At 41.4% G+C, this 16570-nt stretch overlaps 1 protein-coding gene across 1 annotated transcript in view; it reads right to left on the bottom strand.

Moving 5' to 3' along the window:
• The window catches only part of LOC124795600, a 59872-nt gene extending 51309 nt beyond the window's left edge, over positions 1-8563 (bottom strand). The window contains exon 1 of the mRNA XM_047259671.1: positions 8492-8563. Within this exon, the coding sequence (XP_047115627.1) occupies positions 8492-8563 (72 nt within the window). The remainder of the gene's footprint in view (positions 1-8491) is intronic.
• Positions 8564-16570: the final 8007 nt, after the last annotated feature.

Here is a 16570-nt window from a genome sequence, read left to right as displayed (position 1 = left end):
ATGCATAAATCCAATCAAGTACCCACTAAATACTTGCAGCCTGACCTCCAATTCTGATGAAGCAAGCTGGGATAATTTTAATTCCCCTCTTGTTTTGCGATGTGCCTCCTTACATTTGTTTTGTTACTTTTAACTAATTATCATTAACATACGTGAATATAATCTGCATTTCTTTAAAAGAGAAAGATTGGCCCTCAGTTTTAAAGTAAATAACACCAGTTCTAATTTTGTGATTAGTTTTATGTATGTGATTGATTTTCTAATTTATTTTGGCTATTCCTAGTTAATCTCATTTATTATAGGGTGAAATCAGTGACTGTCTCATAACTTAAATTCTATTGTTGACATATAAACAAGTATAAATTCTGTACTAACTGTAAACATTTGGAAGACGAAGTACTAGTAATCTTAAAGTACCTATTTAGCTCTATTCAATAACATGTTAGCAAAGCCAGCCCTTAATTAATTCCAAAGTAATTAACAGTTTTGTCCAAAGTATTGTTTACATAACTCTATTTGTTAATTTCATGATTTAAACAAATAATGTGGCCTAACTGTTGCAGTAGAAGAAACTGTTAAAAAGAACCAATGTTTTGACGTATTCAGTTAATTTAATGAGTTAAGTTTTAATTATAATGTCTGTAAATTTAACTTCGAACAATGTGTAGTTTGATGATATATAAGGGCTTGATTTTTGGTCACGAGACAGTCAGTCTACGACCAAGTTTCAGACGAGTAATCTGTGTGAGTTAAAACAACAGCAATGCTTCAAATTAACTGTGGAACAAGTGTTAAGCAATTAGGCTGCATGTAAAAACAGTGACAGTGTCTGCTCCATACGTACCTGATTATTCTTCAAGAACTGTGAACTCTGTGGTTAGGTTTTACTGCTCATAGATGTTCAACAAGAATCTATTGTAGCAGTATGCGGAGTTTCACCTGATAACTATCAGTGAGTCTTATCGAAGGTTAAATAATAGTGCACTGGCCATATAACTGTGTAATATTGGGAGTTGTGCAAAGTGAAAATTAAAGTAATGTAAAACACAACTGTGCACCTGTCAGCTACATGATTTACAGTAGTGTGTGTCTGAATCCACAACCCATTTCTTAGCCAGTGTAGCAACACAGTACGTCAACACCGAGGACTATCAACGATGATAAAAGCAGGTGGAACCACCAAACAGTCACTTATAAACATACATTATAATTGTGCTCGGCAATCAGATGATGTCTCTATGTCTAGCATTTTGGTAGGTGCAAGGCATGATGCATTAGCATACATGATCCCTAAATCCATGATGATGCCAACAGATGGACTGCTGTACTGCCCCAGAAGTTGAAGAGGTTGTGGAAGAGTGGCTTCTAGACATCTTGTGGTAGTGGCTTCTGTTGCTGCCGTGATAATGCTGAGATAGCAATTCAGTGATTTGTTTGGTGAGTACATCAATCTTGGCTGCAAGATTGCCATAATCTGTGCAGGTTACCATTGCTGATGATATGTTGCTGCATGACAGTATCACTGCACTCACCTGGTATCATCGCATCCATTATCTTGTCAGGCACGTCAGCCACTGCATATGAGGGCATCGGAGTTTGTGATGCTATAGCTGCCTTTACTTGCAGTGGTAGGTGACTACTCTATAATACACAGGGGACTTTATTGGGTACAATACCAGTGTTGATCGTCCTCCTCAAGTGACTCAGGTACAACAATGGCTTCCAGTTTCCCATGTCTTCCCCAATCAAAACTTTCCTGATGCACTCTTCTTGATATCCAGGGACTCTGTGAATCAATACTGTCTTCAGTTTCCATAGATAAATAGCGCAGAGTCTCCGTATCTCAAGAAGAGCATGTCAGGCAAATTTTGACTGAGGAAGACATTGGACTTTTTTGTATGTGATGTGGTTATCACATCTTCAATCTGTGCAGCAGACTAGTGGCCTAATTGACTCATCATTATTGCAAACTTTATAGAATCCAGTGTGATCCCTGCATTATGGAAACTAGCCTCCACTTGTGTAAACCACAACACAGGGTTGTGTGCTCAGAAAGGCAGTAAAAACATGGAAAGTCTGAAACCAAAAGTTCTGTCACCCACAGTATATCAGACATACTACAAGGCTTGATTTACTAGTAGCTTGAGTTTTGCCTATGCTGTAGTGCAGACTAGATCATATCAGGGTCACCAATTGTTATGCTGGCTGCCAAATCTGGCATATAAGTTGCATGTTCACAGTCTACCTTGGATGGTGTACAAAATATAAACTCTCGTAAAGGAACGAATAATTCTTTACTGCTTACACAGCTTCAGAGAAGTTTTATGTAAGTAGATCTTTCCCCTAGAAAACATGAAACTCATAACCAACCAAGTAAAGTAATATGCTCTATGAAAACAATAGTAAAGCAGTCTAAAAAATAAAACAGCCCCTCTGGTGGTTGGCATAAATTTTTTTTGTACAGTTGTAATGTAAATAAACACACTCATAAATGACACAGCATAACACAACACTGCACAAGGAGGACCGTAATCTTGGTTGCTAAAATTTTTACGGGTCTGAATATGTGGGGTCTCTTGTTATGTTGGATGTAATTATTGCTTGACAGCCCATTTAAGCCATTGAGAGTGTTGATTGGAGAATAGTTGGGTCCAAAGAAGTATCAGAAGCAGCTTTGTATATAAAGGTCAATCTAGCTACAGCCCTGTATTAGGCTGGGTTCACAAGAGTGGAATATTTGTGGAATGGCAGCTGATTGGTAGATGGACACACTGTTATAGCATGTGGTTATATGTAGCAGTTCACACAGGGTAGAAGTCTGGCTGCAGAATGTTGCGACTTGCCATCCAAATCATCCATAGTGAGATGGAAAATGTGCAGTGACAGCCACAGTGCAGTGGTCCATGAGAATCAGTTGCACAGTTCACAGGTGTAGAAATAGGGGCCACCTAATGGCACTCAGTATTGAGAGCAGAATGGCCTCATGACAACAGGCAGTATTGCACACTCAGTTCTGTTTATGTATCTGCAAGTGTTTTCCACAATTTGTCCACTAGATATAGAGAAAATAGGCACAGAAATTTTAATAATAGAGGCAAAGAAAAGGCTTTATATTTGGGACATAAGAACTTGAATACAGGGACAGAAATAAGAAAGATATGGCATGGCATGAAAATTACTGTAATTATTGCTTAATTTTACAGAACATTAAAGTGGAGAGAGAAAATCTATTGGAAAGTATTTGTTTTCACCTCTTCATTAATATAATAATATTCTGGATTCCAGAATCAGTTAGAATGGCAATAAAATTAGTTATTTAATTTCCTCAAGAGGGCTACACATTTTTATTAAGAGAATTTTAAACAGTGACAAGTTTTGAGAGACTCCTACATTTCTTTTATAGTTGACACATTACATCTTGCTTCACCTGACAAAATGTAGCAAACAGCCTAATTTAGTTGCAGTTATGGTAGAACACAGTAAAGAGTCTTGTTAAACAAGTAACTAAGGAGAAAAAATATCAAACATTTATGAAAAATCATGATGATGTGATTTCCAAAGTACTCCCTGCAGAACTGATTGATGGTGGGGTACCAGTAAACATGTGAAATATACTTACAGTCTGTGAGCCATGGACCTTGCATTGATGGGGTGGTTTGCACATCAGCAATACTGATACCCATACCACGTGTGCAGCCACAACGGAGGGGTATCTGTTGAGAGGCCGGACAAATATGTTGTTCCTGCAGAAGGACAGCAGTCTTTTCAATAGTTTCAGGGGCATGAGTGTGGATGCCTAGTAACATCAACCAAAATGAACTTGCAGTGCTGGTACTATGATCTGCTGAAAACAAGGGGAAACTACAGCTGCAATTTTTCCCAAGGGTATGCACCTCTGCTGTATGGTTAAATGATGATGGTATTCTGTTGGGTAAAATACTCTCCCATTCAGATCTCCAGGAGCATACTACTCAAGATGATGACATCATTAGGAGAAACAAAACTGGCATTCTGTGGGTCAGAGCATGAAATGTAAGCACCCTTAATTGGACAGGTAGGCTAGAAAATTTGGACAGGGAAATGAACAGTTATGAAAAGGATAGCTTGTTACTCACCATAAAGATGAAATGCTGAGTTGCTGACAGAAAGAACAAAAAGACTATTACACACTGAGCTTCTGGCCAAACCATTCTTCAAAAAAGAAAGGAAAACACACATGTTCACATAAACAGGCATACCTCATGCACACATGACCTCTATCTCTAGCCAGACTGCAATTATTGCACTGAACAAGCACTGAATGAAAGCAGCAATCTGTAGTGGAGTGGGGAAGGGGGAGGGATAGCAATGTATAGGTTGGGGAGAGAAGAGTGCCATCTGGTGGAGTGTGCAAGGACTAGAAGGTGGCAGGACAAGGCTGCCAGATGCAGTGTCATGAGGCTTTGGAGGAGGCAGAGGGAAGGGGTGTGAGAAAAGGAGAGAAGTAGAAAGTGGAAAAGACTGGTGGATGTATTGGCAGAGAGTGATGTATAGTGAGTGTGACGGGACATGAATTGGGAGGAGGTAATAGAACAGAGGGGCGGAAACTGTTGGATAGAGGGTGCAGGGGACAGTAGGTTATTATAGGTTGAGGCTGAGATAATTTTGGGAGAACAGACTGTGTGTTGTAAGGGTAACCCCCATTTGCAAATTTCAGGAAAACTGGTGGTTAATGCGAGAATCAAGATGGTCCAGGTTGTGAAGAAGCCAGTAAAATCAAGTATGTTATGTTCAGCTGCATGTTGTGCCACAGCTTGGCCCACTTTCCTCCTGGCCATAGTTCGGCAGTTTGCCATTCATCCTGACAGACAGCTAGTTTGTAGTAATACCAACAGAAAAAGCTGTGCAATGATTGCAACAGAGCTGGTATGTGCATGGCTGCTTTCACAGGTGACCCGGTTGCTGATGGGGTAGGATAAGCCTGTGACAGGACTGGAATAGGAAGTGGTGGATGGGTGGATGGGGCACATCTTGCACCTAGGTCTTCCATAGACATATGATCCATGTGGCAAAGGGCTGGGATTGGGGGTGTCATAGGGATGGAGGAGGAGGAGATTAGTGTTTAACGTCCCGTCGACAACGAGGTCATTAGAGACGGAGCGCAAGCTCGGGTGAGGGAAGGATGGGGAAGGAAGTCGGCCGTGCGCTTTCAAAGGAACCATCCCGGCATTTGCCTGAAGCGATTTAGGGAAATCACGGAAAACCTAAATCAGGATGGCCGGAGACGGGATTGAACCGTCGTCCTCCCGAATGCGAGTCCAGTGTGCTAACCACTGCGCCACCTCGCTCGGTGTCATAGGGATGGCCTTGGATGTTGTGGAGGTTGGGTGGGTGATGGAACACCATTTTGGGAGGGGTGGGAAGGATATTGGGTAGGATGCCCCTCATTTCAGGGCATAATGATAGATAACTGTTCCATTCTGGGGTGGTATTGGATGATGAAGTGGGGTGCTCCTTTGTAGCTAGTTCTTGGGGAGAGTGGGATGATTGGCAGGGTGTGGGGATATGGCATGGGAAATCTGTTCGTGGACCAGGTCTGGGGGATACTGCCTGTCAGTGAAGGCCTTTGTGAAACCTTCACCATACTGGGCAAAGGAGTTCTGTCACTGCAGATATGCCATCTCCAGGTGGCCAGGCTGTGTGGGAGGGCCTTTTTGGTGTGCAAATGATGATAGCTGTCAAAGTGTGGGTACTGTCGATGGTTGGTGGATTCAATGTGGACAGAGATGTGGATGGAGCCATCAGAAAAGAGGAGATTTGTATCCAGGAGTGGTATTCTGGATTGAGGAAGACCAGGTGAAATGATGAGAGACTAGGTGTTGAGGTTGAAAAGGAATGAGGAGAGTATGTCTTGGCCAGGAGTCCAATTCATGAAGATATCATCAATGAACCTAAACTAGACTACGAGCTTAGGAGGATAGGAAGGTTTCCTGTAGATAGCACATAAACAGGTTGCCTTAGGAGTGTGCCGTATGGATGCCCATAGCTGCAAAGGAGAAGTAGTCGTCTTTATGATAAAGTTAGTACGATGTATAAGAAATGAGACAGTGGGTTTGGAATCTGAAGGGTGTTGGGAGAGGTGGTGTTAAGCAGTGGCAAGACCAGAGGTCTGCAGGATGTTGGTGTATAGGAAAGCAGTGCCGATGGTGAGGAGTAGAGATCCAGGAGGTAAAGATGTGGGGATGGTGGAGAGTTGATGGAGGAAGTAGTTGGTATCTTTGATGTGGGAGGTTAGATTTTGGGCAACTGGTTGGAGGCATTGGTCAATGAGGGCTTAAATTCTTTGAGTGGGGGCTATGATGGGGGTGTCTATGATTGCTGAGTTTGTGAATTTTGGGGAGCATGTAGAAGGTGGGCATGAAGGGTATCATAGGGATCAGGAGGGAAATGGATTCAGGGAAGAGGTTCTGGGCAGGGCCTAGGCTTTAAGCAGGGATTGGAGGTTATGTTGGACTCCTGGGATGTGATCAGTCTGGCAGCGTTTATAGGTGGAAGAGTCAAACAATTGGTAGAGGCCTTCTGCCATGTAGTCACTGTGATTCAGATTGAAAATCGTGGAACCTTTGTCTGCAAGTGCAATGATTAGGTGAGGGTCTGTTTTGAGGCTGTGTGTGACTGCCCTTTCTTTTGCTGAAATATTGTTGTTCTTAGGAAAGGTCTTGAGGAAGGATGGTGAGGCTGGGTTGGAGATAAGGAATTCCTGTGAGGTGACCAGGGGTGGTTGGGTGGGAAGGGTTAAGATCATGGCTGGATGTTCATATGAACTGGTAGAGGCAGGTTTCAATGTTGGGATTAGATTGCTTTAAGTTGGAGGCGATGGTGGCAAAGAAGTGTTTCCACTGCAGAGATCGGGAGAAGGAGAGTAGATCTTCGACAAGTCCATCATGGTTAAATTTGGGTGTATGGCTGACGGTAAACTACTCTCACTCTCTCTCTCTCTCTCTCTCTCTCTCTCTCTCTCTCTCTCTGTCTCCCTCTCTCACCCAATCCCTGCAATGGAAAAACTTCTTTGCCACCAATCCCTCTGACCAAAAGGCAACCTAATCCAGCACTGAACTGTGCCTCTCCCAGTTCATACGACCATACAACAGTATCTTCTATCAACAGTAACTGCATTTTGACAGCTGTCATACCTTCCATATAGAAAAGTCTCTCTGATTTGTTGGGGCTACAAATGGATAACACGTCTGCACTGACAAGCAACTCCTTACCCAGTATGCTAAAGGTCTTACTGTGGCCTTCATAGGGAGGCCTTGCCCCTTAAACCTAGTCTGAAAATATATTTCCTGTGCCATATTCACATATACCTTTAATTGTCAGATCACCCCTATGAACATCTGCATAAGAACACCATGATTTATGTACAATATCACCTCCAACTACAATAACTTAACCACATCATTCACCAATGCTTGACTAAATATCAGCATGGCCAGAAATGAGGAACATCCTATCCACATTCCTTCTCAGTTCCCCCAAAGGGGTATTCTGCCATCTGTCCAATTTACAACATATCCTAGTCCTTCCTTAAACCTTACCAACTCCCAAACTCTTTCCACATTGACCATACCCCTGTAGCTGACTCAGGTGCAAGGTTTGCAACCAGCACATCCTGCTCCAGTCATATCAATGGCATATCCTATACTATCAGGGGCAGAGTTGTCTGTGAAAGCAGTCATATCACATACAAACTCTGCTGTAACTTGGGCCCAACATTTTATGTGGGCGTGAACATGGATCAGTTGCTCATCCATCTGAATGGTCACCTGATACCTTGCCAAAAAGTGGAACTGATCACTCAGAGGCAGAACACACTACTGAGCACAACATGCTTGATGTCAATTTCTGCTTCATAATACATGCTATCTGGTTCCTTTCCTCAAGAGCAGTTTCTCTAAGTTACATAATTGGGTACTATCCTTGCAACACATATATTAATCCTCTTGGCCTCACATAGTACTAGACCCTGTTAACACAAACACCTCTACCCCTCCCACCTGACTTTAGCTTTGTCATCTTCTTCCATCGTTCAATCTCTCCCCCTCGATCCACTCCACTATGTCACTGCATGCTGCTTACAACTACCCTGTGTGTTTACCACATCTCCCTCCCAGCTGTCAGCCACTCTTCCCTCCCAAGCCCCTCCTTTTTCCCCTTAACCTAATCAAATTGGGATGCTGGTGTGTATGTGCATGTTGTGTTAGCTCTGGAGAGGGATTCAGCTGAAAGCCAAGCAAGGTTCTCAGTCTTGTTTATGTGCTTGCAGATGACTAAACATCTTGACTATATACTGAGCTGTTACCTTTACTCCTTCCATTATTTACAGTCAGTTTTTTTTAGGAAAGACCTCATTAATAGCAGACTTTACAAATTATATAATACTGCCAGGTGCAGTAACTGTAATTTAGAAAAATGGGTTGTAATTTGGATTAAAAATGCAACACAGACTTACTTGTTTCTTACTGCTGTCACTCTTTCCATGATCTTTTCCTTCTTTGATGTCTACTTCTTTTTTGTGGTACATTGCTATCAACCAGAAAAAAGATACAATGTTAGTAACATTCAATAATATTCTTACCTCAGAGGATGAGGCCGATTTTAAACTGTATTTCAATTTTTTTAACTACTGGCATATCAGTGTGACAGTTTGCTGTCCAGTCCTAATGTTTGAATCTGATGCAGTCGTCAACTCAACATAGTGTCTCTCTTGTTGTATATTAAAGGTACAGGAAACAGTAAATTATTTGTTTCTGTCCATGGATGTCAAAATGATTGGAATGATATAACTAAGAGGATGGTGATTAGTTTATTGTGTTCCATTGTTCTCATCATATAGCAGTAGCATCAGGGTTATGGAACAAGTCACGATAATAGATGGTGAGGAATTGATTTGGTACACTGATCAGAAATTAATTACAATGAAAATTTTGTGAACTAGTTATGCTTACAAAGGCAAAATAGAATTTGAAGAAAGCCACTACATTGAAAGAATCTTCTGCTTCTCTAATTGTAGTAAGTGGTTGCCATTTTCATGTTATTTACACAACTACACTCATAATTAACAAATAATTATATTTATATACACGTTGTTCAAATAGAGGTTTGTATACTGTGGATATTACAATTTATCATTCTGTTAACAAGTGATTTCCATTTTTAGTCTAGATACATTATCTGACAAAAAAAGTGCTCATAAAGGGAGGAGGAAATGTAATGAAACTTTATCGGCCAAGAGAATAAATGATGTAATTTTAGTGATTGCAAAACTTAACCAATTTATGTAGAACTTGGCAGTATGGGCCCACCTCTAAGTACAACACTGCACCCCATCTGGCCTAAATACATAAAGTGGGGAAGGGTGCCTGCCATAAAGCAACTGCATCTTCCCCTGAGACAAGCTGCTGCCCAGCTGCCAAAGTGTTGCAACTGATCCTCAGTATCCTGGATACTAGCAGCACTTGGAAGGAACTGACAGGTCCTGGGTATCCAGGATACTGGCAATGGAATGGAGTTGACATCCAAACTGGCCCTATAAATGTTTTATTGAGGATAGATCTGAGGATCTTGCTGGCTGCCAGAGTGATTCAATATCACTCAAAAGATCCCGGGAGATGTTTGCCATGTGTGGACAAGCATTGTTAATGACTAATGAAAACCATCTCATCTGTAGTATTATACATTTACTGTGTTACAACTGGTTTTGTTTGTTTAACATCATCAGATTGCCTAGCTGTGCTTAAATCATGACACAAGTGGTCTGTTTGTCATATGTAACATTACAGGCCAAACAAAAAAACACTGATTACAAACATTCTGCCTATCCCCTGGCAGAAGTACTGTGTATAGACACAGCATGTTGCGTACAGTCCTCACAGTCCTTACAGGAGTGATACACAGGATTTGTAGTACATTCTGTGGTATTACATATCACTCTGACAGAGAATGAATAATGCTTGTGAATTATAAAATATATAATGATTTAGTAGTGGAAAATCCAGGATGCAGTGTAACAATGCTATGAAAAGGATAGTTGCTACTCAACACCTACCCGAGATGCTGAGTCACAGATAGGTACAATAAAAAGAGTGTCACGAAAGGAGCTTCTGGGCAACAAGGCCTTTGTAAAAAAATAGACAGACACACATACACACACACACACACACACACACACACACACACACACACACACACATGACCGAACTCTCTGGCAGCAGAAGTCTGGCTTCAGTTGCCAGAGACTGTGGTCATGTATATGTGAGTTGTGTTTGAATGTGTGTGTGTGTGTGTGTGTGTGTGTGTTTGAGTTTGTTTTTGACAAAGGCCTTGTTGGCAAAAAGTCATTTTGTGGCAGTCCTTTTGTGAGTAGCAACTATCCTTTTTATAATACTGACATAATGATTTGATATTTAGGAGAGCACAACTGTTGTGCAGTTTTACTATGTACATCTGTGTGTGGTGAGTATATTGACGGATGCAGTTTCTTCACGGCGGGGAAATGGTTGCTTTTGACTCCTTTTGACTCCTAATGATGAAATACCTACATGGGCACTTGTGCATGTTCTACGCATCAAAGTGCTGGTTGGAGTAGCGTGGCAAGCCCAGAATAAATGTCTTCAGTGTAACAGTGATGGAAAGGATCTGTGAAGAAACAGCAGAACATTGTAAAATCTGATTCATGACACTCATATGTCATATCTAGAGAGAAATTGATAGGCAATGTTCCTGTATCAAGAAAGTTTCGTGCAGAAGAACTTCTTTTATGGTTATTGAAGAATATACATAGATTGTTGTTGAAGAAACTCTTCTTATATATTTATGAAAATTTAATGTTATCTTGAAAACCCTTTCTTCCAGCATAATTGAAGACTGTAGCAGAAAAGGAGTCGAAAGATTTGCACAATAATGGTCAAGGTATAATCAATATATCAAGACACAAAAAATAAATATTTTAAAAACAAGTAACATAACAGGAGCATTGCATCCTGGTGCCCCGGTGATATGATCTGGAATAATTAATGCTATAACTGTATCAAACTGTTAATAACAATTGGAAGTTGGAAAGTAATCAAGTACAAGTTGAAATTTTAATAGGAGTTTTATTGGCAAGTTATCACTGTCGTTATTGACAACTGAGTAAGCAATGCAACATTATGAAGAAATGAGCAGGTACGTACATGCACAGAAAGTCAAACATTTAAGAAAAAATAATTTTGTTGATATGCGACAATCAAAAGTTTTTAGCAAAGGATCAATCATAGAAGATTATTAAGTTATTGAATAGGGAGATTGGTGGCCAGCAACTGAGCTTACCAGCAACTATCAGAATCAATGGCATCTGCTGACCAACCTACAACAATCCAGTTTCACCACATGTAGTGACCTGGTTTGCCTTCAGCAACTTGACACAGTGAGCTACGTGACTAATTCTGGTGATTCCAATGCTGTCTACTATTATGGAGGAGCATTTAAAAGATATTTTTAAAATATTTTCTAAAGAACTGAATGATATGCTAGAGGGCAGTAATGCTGACTTAAAAGCAGATCTAAAGAAGTTTTATATGAAAACAGATGAGAAGGGTGCTAAATTAAATACTAAGTTACATAAAACAAATGATAAAATAGGTGAAACGAACTCTGACTTAAATGAAAAAATATAGACCCAGGTTGTTGTGGCTGAGCAGGCTACTACTGAAACAGATTTCAAGTTAGATATCACTAATAACAAGATAGATCAACACCTCGCTGACTCACATCAGGAAAAACTAGAAACAAACACGAATTATCTGAATCACAGTTCCCATTTCAACTTTATAACAGGATAGTTACATTCTGAAATTATTAAGCAGTGTGACTAAGTGAGTAATGATATTAATAAGCAGTTTAAAGATGTAAGTAAAGATTTCAAGCAGACAATAGATTTTACTGAACAAAAATCTACTAACAATATTATGAAGAGGAAAGTTGCTACTCACCATATAGTGGAGATGCTGAGTCGCAAATAAACACAACAAAAACACTGTTCCAAATAAAGTTTTCGGCCTGTAAGGACTTCGTCAAAAATAGATCACACACTCATGCAAACGCAGCTCACACACATGGCTGCAGTCTAAGGCAACTGTACCCACACTGTAGTGTTTGTTTGTTTGTTTGTTTGTGTGTGTGTGTGTGTGTGTGTGTGTGTGTGTGTGTGTGTGTGTGTGTTTGTAAGGCAACTGTGCCCACACTGTAGTGTGTGTGTGTGTGTGTGTGTGTGTGTGTGTGTGTGTGTGTGGAAGGGGGGGGGGGATCTGTCATTTATTTTTAACTAAGGCTTGTTTGACCAAAAGCTTTGTTTGAAAGTCTTTTTGTTGCGCCTGTCTGTGACTCAGCATCTCCGCTATATGGTGAGTATTAACTTTCCTTCTCATAATATTGTTACATTCCATCCTGAATTTTCCAAAAATTTACTAAGGTACATAAACAGATCTCAGACAGTACAATTTGACTAAATGTTTTGGGGCAAAATGAAGACTAAGACGTAATTGCGATCTCAGGCTCTACTCTTACAATGGTGGAGGAAAGTGTTGAAATTTACAGTGAACAAAAGCTTTATCAAAATGTTATGCTATCTGTTGAAATGCCCCTTTTGTCAGGTATTGTAGCTGAACATCCTGTTTGGTGGAGATTATTTAATTTTAACAATTTAGAAGTAGATGCATAAATTTTCATTGTCTATTAACATCTGATGGCAGTTTACACAAAATGCCTCATAGTTTTGTAAGACTGTGTATTTATAACTTAATACTAATGTTAAATGAGGAGACTGCTAACAAAAGGAAGAGAATACAGCTTGGCTGTACAGTGGCAGCCTAACATCTCTAACATAGTAAATGGAGGATTCCTGCCCCACTAGGCAGTGGGAGTTGATATTCTCTGTATGATTGTAATGCTTACATGTGTTATGTATATGTGCTTAGTTATAAATATTGTGGAAATCATACCTCTATGCTGTGTCACTGTTCTGCTATCACACTGCTGGTACCCAATTTCCCAAAGTGGTGACCCCAAATTTGCATGAAGCACCATGATTTTGCTGTTAAGTCAAAAATCTGCCACATCAGATACACCATTGAGAATGCTGCCATTACAAATGGTATGACCTCATCATTTCTTCAGCAATGTCAACAACATCTCTCAACAAGTGCTCATGAATTCCATGAACAATCCATATGCGAAATCACCTACTATATGTGAAGGCTTAGATGATACTACAGTGCAAAATTATGCAGCAACAACCTCTTCATCATTCATTGCATCTTTGGACTAACCTCACATCACCACTGATGCCAAGTAGTGAACTGTGCCATGAAAAGTTTCAAATTTACCAAGTGACTTCACAATAAACATTCCAGATTTGACCCCAAGTGAATCTATTCCTGGTATTTCAAACAAAAGTGCAACACAGAGTCACTATAAACAATGGATGCCTGATTCCAAAACAAATTTTAATCTAAGTGCCTTCGACTTTGACACAGCACAAAACATTGCATGACTAAACACATGTTCCACAAGACAGATTATGAAGTCACTCATATCCCAGCTGCCACAACCGACTTGCTTCCGGCCCAGCACCATGCTTTGTATATGGACTACGAGAACGTTTTTCATGACCTCGCTTCAACAAGGTCAGATACCACTGCTTTCTGGCTTGAATGATGTCACACCCACATCAGCCACATGTTAAATAACTGCACATCCAAAATAAACTGCATGAGACACAGACAGTGCTACTGGATAACAAATGGACCACACCTCCCTTTTTTATGATGTCAGGACCTCACGCACACTCTCACAAACATTTTTCACCATCTCAGACATCTGTCATAGGGAAAGTCATAGCTACTGCACTGGCCCCAGAACTTCACTCGAAAGTACGGCTGTTCTTCAGCCACCCACCCAAGTCTATGCACATCGCTACTTGATGTAGACACCTCCCATGCCGCATCATAACCTGCTTCATTGTGCTCATTTTGAGCCACAGTTCCTTCCCGTCTTGCATATCAACTCTCCCGTGTCTCCCATTCCAGGCCACACCCACCTCACAATGGTGCCTTACAACCAAACCACTGAGAGCCATCATACCATCCACCACAATGCAAAACTACCATTGTTCCAAATGAATTATCCAGCAGTGTGGTTTGCCCTCAGCAATGATGTCAGCCAGTGGCATCATTGGGGATGACAAGAAGTTCTCTTCTTAATCACCACAGATACAGTGTGGATACTCATAGCAACTTGCTTTTGGACATTTTGGCTTCTCACAGGTACAAAACTGCCAAGACACTAGTAATGTCATGACTAACATGGATGAGAGCAGCAGCTGCATCTCATCGTCAACCAGACTAATTTGGACAACAGCACTCCATCTTTGCTCTGTCACCACTTGCGAGTTTTGATTGACCCAACACTATTGCCTGACCACTCACTATGGGCACATTGGTTTCTAAAATTGCCAGAGAACATCCAAACAGAGATGCTAGCTGAGGATGCACCACTGGAGTTTAAACTTCGGCTTTCCAACAGGATGAAGGCATAGTCACAACACCACATTGTAATCGACAACGAACAGCACTACACTGCTGTCGACGTGCCTGCACTGAAACCAATTTTGTAGATGAAAGGCACCTATAATGATGGCCAAAGTTGTCGCCCTCCCAGCTGGCCACTGCCCCAACTCAGAGTGTAAACAAAAGCCGTGCCGACAAAGTGCATTGGCTGCTTCCATGCCCACCACACAATGCTGCGATTGGTTCCAAACCAGGGCAGGATGTACAGTGCTGCAGACAACCCTGCATCCGTCCAAGGTAGAACACCAACCTGACGTAGGTACACCAGGCTACTATTCATTAACAAGATGTCTTTGTACACCACAACATAACAGCAACAATGCAGCGTTTGACGGGGCAGATGGTCACTGACTATTCGTCCACGATAGGTGCCTGCACATGTCTTTCCTCTTTGATACCAGGGCCAATGTAAGCTATCTACCACCTGCTCTCATGCTGCTGTATTGTTGCCATCGCACCGCAAGTGCATGTGGTCAGTGACAATGTAATCACATTTGCTGGAACTGCAGACATCAGGCTCGACCTCAGCACGTATATGCAAATACCATGGACATGCCTAGTGGCAGAGACAGTTGAACCAGCATTACCAAAAACTGCCAGATTTAAATCACACCCTACAATTACAATGGGGTGGCCAGCAGTTGAACCATGGTGTGGTCAGTGTCACATTGCCTGCTGGCACTGCAACACCCCGTCATGCTGCTGCCACTCGACACACCACTGAACCCAAAGCTACAAAGTGAAGCACTTTTCAACCAGCTATGCTTAAGGCCAGCTGAGTACTCATCATTACATTATGACAATGAGGTCACACACCTCACCAATGTACAGCTATGGAGATGAATTGTGGCTGCCACTGCATCACTACATGCGGCTTAGTAGCGTTTCGACAACTTTTGTCATCTTGACACTCATCACTACTGTGGTGCTGCTACTACAGATACTTTTCAGATTAGTAAAGTGTCAGAACCCCTTCCTGAGAGCACTCCTGAGACAATGCAGTGTGACGTTAATAGTGACGGTAAATCATGTCATGCCCCACTTCCTGGACTCATGCCATGTTCCCCCATTAAACCACATACAATCTGTGCCGTGCAGGACAGTACAGTCCACCACATTACAACCACACCATGTCCTCCTGTCTATCACCTAGCTTCCCACAAACTGAAAGCAGCTAAAGCTGCAGTGAACAACTTTTGCAAGCTGGTAAGGCCAGGCCATCAGACAGTGCTTGTGCCTCCACAATTAAACTAGTTCCTAAAAAGTATTGTATTTGATGTGTATGTAGCTACTACCACTACCTCAATGCCTGTACAATCATTGACAGCTACCCCACTCTGAAAGTGCACGATTTTTCCCATGTCTTGGCCCGGGTACAAATTTTCACAAAGCAGCATACCTGCAAATTCTAATGGCAGATGAAGATGTGCCAAAAACTGTGATAATCAGGGCATTCAGTCTCTTTGAGTTCCTCTACTTGCTTTATGGAAAAAAAGAAAGAAAATGTGGCACAGATATGGCAAAGATTTATTGATAGGGTACTGTTCAATTTGCCTTTTTGTTACGTCTATTGAGATGACATCATAATCTTTTCGCAAAATGCACAAGACCGTGACCACTACGTGTGTATTGTCGTGATAACCTGGCCTCTCATGTGGTCACAATGAATGATGACAAGTGCCAACATTGGCAACCTCATGTGACCTTTATTGGACACCACATAGACATATCTGGTGTATCTTGGGTGTATCCTACTCCTGAGTAAACTGACCACATATGCCTCTTCCACCTCCCAACAACTACCAAGAGCTGAGTAGCTTTTTGGTGTTCCCAAATTTCTACAGGAACCTATTACCACAGGCCTGAGACTTTGATACCACAGTGTCAAGAACGCAGGTGGTAAACGATACCATGATTGGACACCA

This window comes from Schistocerca piceifrons, chromosome 4, assembly GCF_021461385.2.
Source record: "Schistocerca piceifrons isolate TAMUIC-IGC-003096 chromosome 4, iqSchPice1.1, whole genome shotgun sequence".
NCBI classification, from domain to species: domain Eukaryota; kingdom Metazoa; phylum Arthropoda; class Insecta; order Orthoptera; family Acrididae; genus Schistocerca; species Schistocerca piceifrons.
Note: the sequence above shows the minus strand (reverse complement) of the source record. Positions and strands in the feature narration are given on the sequence as shown.